We start from the raw sequence: 9,936 nt of genomic DNA, 5'->3' as shown, positions 1-9,936 counted from the left end.
GTATAAGGGTTTATTTTACAAAAAAAGAATAAGGACTAAATGTGTACAATTCAAAAAGTATCTTACCCTATCAAGTCATTTTCCCTAAAAGAAAATTCGTATATGACCGGTATACCGGGTATAGCCGGTCACATGGATTGCATTGTTACAAAAAAATAAAGTATAATGGTTTATTTTACAAGAAAAAAAGAATAAGGACTAAATGTGTAAATTTCAAAAAATATTTTACCCTATCAAGTCATTTTCCCATTACTAATTAATTACATGATAGACTTTATAAGGCTTAACAATCCATCTAAACTCTAAAAATGTAAAAGTAACCCAACTAGTAATATTTTTTCTATTGCTATGATAAATTTATAAAAGTAACTCAATTAGTAACCAAAGGGCTTGTAACTCAGCATTATCCGGTGTTGCCCTCCCTCTTTGAGGTTGAGGGTTCAAGTCGTATCCTAGATATAAGTGGATTTAAGGTGTAGTTTAGAAATAGGTTAGATTGCCGTTTCAAAAAAAAAAAAAAAAAAAAAAAAAAAAAAAAAAAAACTAGTAATATTTTTCTATTGCTAAGATAAATTTATAACCTTATAAGTCCATGTTAAAACTCAATCTTAGGCCTTGTTTTTTTTTTTAATAAATGATATTAATAAATATTATCATATAAGATAACAACACAACTAAGATATTGATAGAAAAAACACAATGATGACAATTTTTTCCTGACTTATTATCAAATCTAAAATTTTTTCAAATGAAATTATGTTCCTATTATTTTCTGTTAAAAAAAAGTGCATCTTATTCTTGTTTCTATCCTGTCCAAAATATTCATCGCAATATACAAACTCTTTACCACCACTACCATAATTTTCTCTTTATAATTACACACATCCCACATTCGAGTAATATTTACACCGCACCCAAAAACCTCTAAAAAATGACATAAATTACCTTTAAATTCCGAGATCAAAAGACGGACAATCCAAAAAATCCAAGTTTTGATCATTCGGTTTATCATTCACCTTCCCCGACGCCTCCGATCGCGATCTCAATTGTCTGGTAGCTTCTTCCTCCAACGCATCAAAATCAATACCTCGATAAAACTCATCACTATCAAAATCATCCATGGCTCCTCCTTCCGCCTTCCACGGCGGCTCTTTAGCAGCAGTTGATTCAGCATCTATTAAGATTTCCTTCTCTAGGTTACGAATCGGAAGTGACTCGCCATGAGAAAAACTCAACTTCCTTTTCCGAATTCCGGTGGCGGTACTCGAGATTCCGGTGGTGGTGGTTGGGATTCCGGTGGCTGAAGAGAGCCTCTCGGCGTTGAAAGAGACGGATGTGGAATAGGTATTGTTGTGCGTAGGATTTGTTGTTCTGGATGTACTTCCTCCATCATCATGCATTGGGTCTATATCAGGACTAGGGTCCATGGGGAACTGTGGTGTTCTGATTACGGGTGATTGGGTGAGTAAAGATCGTCTGCCACCCAAACAAAAAGAAGTTACATGTAGATTTTTCAAAGTGACCAAAATAACCTTTCATGCCAGATAATATCACATTGTGATAGAAAATTTAAAGAATTAGAATTCAGAGGAACGTTAACATACCTATAAATGGCCATCATATCACATTCAGCAGCTTGTGTGGTTGCCACTGTAGGGTTTATCCGGTCATCTATGAAACTGCCATCATAAGAATCTTGACCATGGTCAACATCCTCATCACCAGACCCTTCTGAAGACACCCTGAAATTTTATCAACATTCAACCCTAGTTTATTAATTAACTTCAATAATATTTTCAAACAATTTAATAGATGAAATGTTCTGCTTTTGTTACAAACAGAATAGGTCTGGCTGATGCAAATGAGACAAAAAGTTGTCATTCAGGGACTCATTATTGCTAACCAGTCTGTGCAAACGCCCTCATTGTTAAAAAAAATATCCCTAGAATATCATCCTATGGACTTACTCAGCTTCATCTTCGATAAAAACTCTGGCATTATTTAACACCTTTTTGTCACCTGAAACAAAAAATATGCATCATATGAGAATTCTGAGGATGTTTTGATGTGCATTTTAAAAGTGATTATTGCAACTTAAATAGTAAGAATCAAATTTGATTAATAGGTTGATTAAAGCTAGGGATAACAAAATTTGCAAAAATTACCTCTACCACGCTTATTGGAAAAACGATCCAATTGAGCACAAGATCTATGGCCCACAACTTCTTCCACATCTGACAAATTCCCACTTTTTATATCGCCATATTTTCGTAATCTTTTAAGCCTTGACTTCGGTTGACTAATTGACTTTTCACCAGAACTTAACATCCAATCTTTACTACTTATATCATCAGACAACTTTGTCACAGGAGTTCGTGTTTCTCCCACAAACTTACAAACAGAAACATAATTTTCTGAAGAATTATTCTGTATTTCTCCCTCATTGTTCTTATTTTGAACCAAAGATATGGGGATTTCAGGCATTGTAGGGTTATCTTTTACTTTATAATCACTATTATCTATTGGGGACTCTGGAACAACACCAGACATTATTAGATTTGTCAGGCGAGGACTGAGTTCAGCAACTTTCGAATCGGTTGACTCAGTGTCAGCAAGAGGGGTTTCCGTGATGTTCCTTCTAGAAGATTCCAGAAGATCATCATCACTTTTTACAGGGGTAGTGAAAACGTGATTTATAATATCACATGATGTCTGTAAATCCTCTAAATGGATGTTGTTTTGTGGAGTTGAATTTTTGGTGAGAGAAAATAATGGAACAGAAAGAATCATAACTCGTCCAAGTGAATCAATAGATGTAAAATCTGATCCAAAAAGAAAGGAGTGAACAGAAGGTTTTTTCATAGGAGATAATACGTCACTTTCAGGTTCTTTCTGTATTTCATCATCATCTGCAATATTGTAAACCAAATGTCAAAAACATACTGAATCCATTTTTGACTTTTTGCTTTTAGTTACCTCTTATAGAATGAGAAACTTCATGATGCTCCATGTCAATGTTTTCAGTTCTGAAGTAGCCTTCTGAAGTCTCTTCTTCATCCTTGTTATCAAAAGATAAGTCTTGTAAATTTTGCATTGTATCGATTAGCATCTCTGTTCTCATAGAATGAGAAACTTGATGAACTCTTGATGGAAATGCTTGGAAATGAGGAAAAGCAATAAGAGAAGGCCTCCATTCGTTTTCACTTGAAGGCTGAAAATACTTTGCAAGAAGATCAATCTCAAAGTTGTTGAGTTTAAGTTTATATTTTGGTGTCTGAATAGCCTCATCATTTTTCACTTTCTTTCCACGTCGAACATATTCTTCAATCAACAGCTTAGTCAGCACTTTTTCAGGCCTAAAAGCATTTGGAATCTGTAAAAAAACACAAATTAATAAACACAATTTGTAATCAAGTAATAATAATAATAATCTTACCATTCTTGGACTAGAGTGAAAACGGAAGCTACTTGTTCCTCCATTTATCATATGTTTCTTTATAGATTTGCTGTTTGATTGTTTTTTCAAATAGCCTCTTACTTCTTGGCCTTTACAAGCTAAGACTAGTATGCATGTTAAGGGAACTTTTTACAATTTACGGGGGTGTTTGGGATATCTTTTGAGAGGGCAAAAGAACTTTTGAGAAAAGATAACAAACAAAAGATGTTTGGGAAAAGCTCCTTTTGGATTTTTTAAAGAAGGAAAACTGACTTTTTCGAAAAGTCAGGGAAACCTGACTTTTTGGAACTTTTCACAAAAGTTCTTTTGCCCTCTGAAAAGATACCCCAAACACCCCCTACATAACTAAAATGTTATAGTTATGAAACAATTGTATCATTGACTAATGAAAATTTTTCATAATTGGTCCTTGTGGTTTGCAAAATATTGCACCTTGAGGACAACTATGAAAAACGTCACGCCACTGGTCCTTATGGTTTCGAAACCTTGCATGAACGCTCCTTTCCAATGTTAAAACTAACTTTCCAACTTTTATTTTTTATGAAAAGACCAATTTACCCTTGAACAAAATCTGATTTACCCTTGAGGTTTGTTGTATATTGCATATTTGGTTCAAGGGTAAATTGGTCTTTTCATAAAAAATAAAAGTTGAAAAGTTAGTTTTAACATTGGAAAGGAGCGTTCATGCAAGGTTTCGAAACCATAAGGAGGAGTGGCGTGACGTTTTTCATAGTTGTCCTCAAGGTGCGATATTTTGCAAACCACAGGGACCAATTATGAAAATTTGTCTTGAATAATTAAATAATGAAATGAAGTATAAAATATAAAAGGATATCAACTCTTCCTTCACTTTTTCTACCAGTTCTTCCCATGCGTTGAATCATGCGTAAAGGTGAGACATTAGCATCAAAACAAATAACAAGATCAACTTCCATAATGTCTAGACCTTCTTCTCCAATTGATGTTGCAACAATAACATTATATTCACCAGCTCGAAATTTCTAATAACAAATTATGAAAATAATATTTACATAAAAAAAAACATGAAGAAGATAATGGCTGCATAAAAGTTGGAGATTGTTACCTCTAAAACAGCCTGCTGTATTTTTTGTGTCTGGCCCTTTGATTTTTTACCTGTGCAAAAATATAAATGTAATACAAGATCAACAGTATTCATGAACCACATTTATAAAAAAAAAAAATAAAAAAAAAAATAAAAAAAAAAGAGTAAATTACATTAATGGTCCCTATGTTTAGGGTAATTTGAGTGTTTGGTCCCTAACTTACTTTTTTAACTCGGAAGGTCCCCGCTGTTTGTTATTGTTACGCGCTTGGTCCCTACTATTTGTTTTTGTTACACGTTTGGTCCCTGTCTTACCTAAAAAAACTATTATTTAAATATGGGGTAGGTAAGGTAATGTGAGAGGGGTGGGGTTGGGGCGGTGTTTATTTAAATAAATTAAAAAATCAAGGGCAAAATAGTCTTTTTAGGTAAGACAGGGACAATACGCGCAACATAAACAAACAATAGAGACATTCCAAGTTAAAAAAAAATTAAGTTAGGGACCAAACATGCAAATTACCCTAAACCATAAGGACCATTTGTGTAATTTACTCTAAAAAAAACATGTATTTCACAAAGAAAGCATGGCAAATTCACCATTTATGCAAAAGAATTAATGAAAAGCTGCAAGTAGTTTAGTTAGTATAAGAGCATGGAACACATGGAGTTCAATTTCAAGTATTTCCCCCTTGTGAAAAATACCAAAATACCCTTTTAACATAAAATTCTACAAAAAGATGGAACACAAAGGATTTGGATTTCTACTGCACTATAATGTAAGAAGATAATTACTGGAAAAGATCACTAACCTGAGCTTTGGCCAATAAATTCTGTAGCTTTAACATATGGCCCAATGGTAGATAATGACTTCATTATCTCACTGAAAATATTAAGATGGATATTTAAAATCTTATAACTTGAAATTCCAGCATCATGATAATCATGTTCATTGCAGAAATCAAAATGAACTAGAGATTAAGAATAATGAATATTTTGACCTTACACTTCCTCTGAAATTTGAAAAAATGATAACCCTCGACTTCTTGGGATCTTGTTTTTCTGCATATGCACAGCTGTCAGAATCTCCAAAAAATAATATTAAATCACTTCAAACTCTGGGAATACACATGAAAAGGTCAATGTAATCCAAGAAGTTAGCAACATCAAGTAAAACAAAAAGGATCCAATGACATACTATTGAAGTGTTCAGACAATACTTCTAACATCTTTTGAAACTTTGGACTATGAACACCATTATCCAAGTTTTGTTTCATTATAGCTTTTGCTTTCCAAAGTTCTTCTTTCGTGTTCATAAAGCGAGAAAAATTCCTGGAAGTTAATCAATGTTAGCATCAATAGTACTTGAAAGAAAAGCTCTTTAATGCTCAAATAACCAAAATGTTGCTAAAAGATGGACAAAAATACCCCTGTTTCAATTTCTCTTCAAGCATATCAAATGCTGGTTGTATACCATGAGCTGAAAGGAGCTTTCTTATATGATATAGTGTGATCAGGACTAACAAAATCCCATCTATTTCCCGGATTTTGATTTCAGAAATGTTTTGTGGCAAAGCTTTGTGGAATTGTTCCTTTGACTCAAGAAAATCGTATGGGCTAAACTGCCAAATCAAGATCCATGTCAGCACATTCTCATCATGAAACTTTCTTGCATTTAGACTGATTTGAATATGGAGTTGGAAACACATATGAAAGAAATTGTACTTATAAAAGAACACAGATAAGTTAGGGATTCAAAACAGCCCTAAAATAGACAAGCTTACCGAATTTATGTCTCTTTTTGGAAGAGCTATAAAGGGAGAAAGCCTTGAAACATATGGACGTATGATATCCATTAGCAGTTTATCTACTTCAAGAGCATCATTTCCCATCTCAACCTATCACCATTATAGCAAGAATAATGATTATTGGAAAAAAAAAATCCTTAAAATAGTGTTTGTTATGATGGAAACAGAGAAGAAATGTGACTTGTACTATTTGATTGATATTCATTCAAATGGAAATAAACCATTCTTGAATGAAAAATAGCTTTTTGTTTAATGAGCTACAAAAACTCATAAATTGTAACCAAATAATGTACAAAGTTTAGCATATACCTCTATTAAATCAACCTTCCTTTCATGCACATAGGGAGTCACATCAGGATCACTCTCACTTCGATGCTCAAGACAAGATATTTGCAAGTTATCAATCACTTGTTGGACCTTCTCTTGCTTGGCTGAATACTCACATATAACATTATGAACTTTATTTGTTAGGTATTGTCATTATATGTAAAGAAATGTAAGTATATTGTTATCAAGTGTGTGTGTGTTGCTATTTATGTTTGAGCTAATTGATAAATGACTTACATCCTGGTGTTGCAGTAAGAGCTAATAATCTCAAATGCACTGGAACAGCCATCAACTATGAGTACAAAGAAATCACAACATTTCAAAATTTAAGTGAAAGAATCATACTTGATTTAATTAATGTACCAATCTCAAAGCACAAAGTACAACCCCTGAACATACCTTACGTACAACTGCACAGTAGGCATAGTCTCCAATTGCACGATGAGCTTCATCAAGCACTAAACACACTAATTGTTTCATATCACAACGTCCTGCATTATACACTTTCTGTAAGAAAAAAAAATACCATGTCCTCATTTTAAAATGTACAAAACTTGTACTACATTTGGCATGTATTGGATTGGAAATGGGAAAGAGAAAGGGACTTGCCATATTTTATATCCTCATTAAGAACTTGTGGGGTAAGGAAGAAGATTCGTTTAGTTTTCCAAAGGCCTGATCTTTTTGAAGGACTTGTTTGACCTGTCATATCGACTGTATATTCCTGCAATCAGTTTGATATGAACTTCTTAAAAACAGAAAACAAGACAAATCTGATATGTAAGAACCTAAACTGGACAATGTATGAAGAAAGAAGAAAAGAAATCTCACTTGTGGAATTCCCACAATATTATGACATGCTTCTATCTGTTGCAAAACAAGAGGACGAGAAGGAGCAGCAAACACAATCTTTCCTGCAATACAACATCGCATAAGAACTACATTTTCCAATCTAATTTAACACCCATTCTAGATTTAGAGATATATGTAGGATTCAACTTGCAAAGAGAAATTAAGTATATCATCACCTTGAGGAAACCATCTGTAGTAATTATACATTACAACAGCAGCAATAAGAGTCTTTCCCAATCCTGTAGGCAATGACACCAATGTATTTGCAAATAAAGCTGTTCTGGTAATAGATGCCTGATAATCACGAACAGGGACGTTTTCTGCCACTAAAGATCAATTGTATAAGCTTCAGAATGCAAATCATTTAAAGAAAACCGATTCTTGGAGAGCAATTTAGCATTGGGGGTTCTTTGATTAATCACTTAAGGACAAGAAACAGTGCATATAGCAGAAATCAGAGCAAGTTATTTGTAGTGATTAACTAGTTAATTGTTAACTTGGGTTGATACGATCTGACATCAAAAGGAAGCGTAACAAGGTTAGTTTTTTTTATAATGATGGATGTTCTGAATTGCCCCAAAAATCAAAATTCAACAAATCAGTAGACCCCAAATGGATTAACGAGTGATAACTCTGTAATATATAAAGCTATTGTAAAGTAAACAGATACCTGGGTATATCCAGGTTTTTGCGGCCTCTGGGTCAATGCTAACGTCGCTTACTCTTTCGTCATTGCACTCAACCTTATCTTGGGCATCATGTCGTGCATCCTGATTTGTGGATTTCAAGCCTGTCGATCCAATGAATCTATCAAGTGTGGATTGACGAGAAGAAGAGGGTTTGTTGTTTTCAATCTTAGGGTAAGAACCCGTATGTAAATTAGAATTTCGATATATGGTTGCGCTGGTAGTAGTAGTAACTCCAGATGATGATTGTTTAATGGCTTCACCACAGGCGACATCAATCTCTCTAACGGCTGCTTCCCAATCAAAATCCTGGTGTAAGAAAAACGAAAAATGAAATCAAGAATTGTTGGCAGAAGTGAAATGGGGTTTTGCGAGAGATATGGTTATGGAGTAGCTTACGTCGTCATCGTCGTCAATCATCTCAACAGGAACAGCCGATGCCATTAACCGTGTTACAAGAAGTAACCAGCGAGTGTGTGAAGTTGCAATTGAAATCAGAAACCCTTCGAGAGAAAAATAGGCGGCAAATTTTTTGTGACGATGAACTTGTAAAACTCTTTAAAAGTGTGTGAAGTTACAATCTGGTTCTTTTATTTTATATATCTCATCCAAAAACGAAGTGATTTCCAAAAAAAATCTATTTTAGGACAACTATAAAAAATTTTATAATGTCTGATTCCTGGTATGTATTATAACTCATTCTATTTTATAAAGCAACTCGACAAGTTGGGAGCTCCAAACTCGTCGAGTAGATATCATAAGGGTCGTGTATTTTAAGTGACCTGCTCGACAAGTTGGGAGGCATCAACTCGATGAGTAGGCTGGCAGATATGAAACCCTTTCGGGGTTTGCACCCTGTTTAAAAACCTTAACCCTAAGGTGTTGGCCTCATTAGCCTCATTTCCAACCTCCAAGTCCCTAACCCTAAATCTCGAAACCCTAAAGCTATCGTGAGTGATTATGAGTCATTCTAAGGGGTTGTTTGATAGGTCTAACTGGGTTAGAAGCTGACTGGTTAGAAGTTCTGACTGAATTAACTTCTGACTGAAACTTGTTGTTTGATTTTGCATCTGAATGATAGTATAAAATGACTATATTAACCTCCGACAGTAGTTTTTATAATAATTCCTTAATAATTTACAATTTAATTTATAACATTATATTTTTCTATAAAAACATTTGATCTCTCATGTCAAACAAACAAAACTTGATTATAACCTCTCCACCAAATATAAAACTTATAAAAGCAAAATAGTTCATAGTATTCTTCACCAAACAATAAAAAAGAACAATTAATAGCATGGGTTATTGAAAATTATAATGTAATAATACAAAAACATATTCAAAGAAACAAATGATATAAAAAACAACAATTCCACTAATTATGAAAAGCAAGTCTCCTATACAATTAATCTCAAGCTTGTGCAGTTGTTGTTCCAGCAGCCTTGCAACTTGGTTGCAAGGGCTTTGAATTTGATCCCGAGTCTCACTACAAAAACAAAAAAACATATAAAAATCAGTTACATATTTTAGAAAAAGAGCACATAAATCATTACGTTTATATGCAGCTAAAGAATAAGCAGGAAACATAAACATGTCTTCCTTCTTTATCTACACAATGATATCCATGAGGATAGTGTTCTAGAACTTTTTTCAGCTCACTGAACTCAAAATCCTCAAAGATATTGTCAATACCAAATCCTTTTCTCCATTGAAGCATGTTAGCCCACATATGTTTTGATTTTT

At 33.8% G+C, this 9,936-nt stretch overlaps 1 protein-coding gene across 1 annotated transcript; it reads right to left on the bottom strand.

Moving 5' to 3' along the window:
* Positions 1–765: 765 nt before the first annotated feature.
* Positions 766–8,718, bottom strand: LOC111900933 (DEAD-box ATP-dependent RNA helicase FANCM). The gene is made up of 21 exons (XM_023896801.3): positions 8,590–8,718; positions 8,175–8,499; positions 7,681–7,830; positions 7,484–7,566; positions 7,262–7,376; positions 7,052–7,143; positions 6,890–6,944; positions 6,635–6,756; positions 6,302–6,415; positions 5,946–6,139; positions 5,716–5,849; positions 5,519–5,579; positions 5,330–5,400; positions 4,542–4,591; positions 4,293–4,458; positions 3,437–3,564; positions 2,977–3,373; positions 2,166–2,909; positions 1,968–2,019; positions 1,605–1,742; positions 766–1,476 (listed from the first exon to the last, which is right to left on the bottom strand). Exons 1-21 carry the CDS (start codon positions 8,632–8,634, stop codon positions 948–950), a joined length of 3,765 nt encoding a protein of 1,254 aa, XP_023752569.1. The 5' UTR covers positions 8,635–8,718; the 3' UTR covers positions 766–947.
* Between the last annotated feature and the right edge of the window lie 1,218 nt (positions 8,719–9,936).

This window comes from Lactuca sativa, chromosome 8 (genome assembly GCF_002870075.4).
Source record: "Lactuca sativa cultivar Salinas chromosome 8, Lsat_Salinas_v11, whole genome shotgun sequence".
NCBI lineage: Eukaryota > Viridiplantae > Streptophyta > Magnoliopsida > Asterales > Asteraceae > Lactuca > Lactuca sativa.
This window is presented reverse-complemented; position numbering and strand designations above follow the sequence as displayed.

Bases quoted from the DNA above. Each gene is read 5' to 3' on its own strand.
- LOC111900933 (XM_023896801.3), bottom strand. From the start codon at position 8,634: ATGGCATCGGCTGTTCCTGTTGAGATGATTGACGACGATGACGAC. The intron at 7,831-8,174 runs GTATCTGTTTAC...ATTGATCTTTAG, and splicing joins AAAAACCTGGATATACCCAG to TGGCAGAAAACGTCCCTGTT. The intron at 6,757-6,889 runs GTAAGTCATTTA...GTGAGTATTCAG, and splicing joins TCTTACTGCAACACCAGGAT to CCAAGCAAGAGAAGGTCCAA.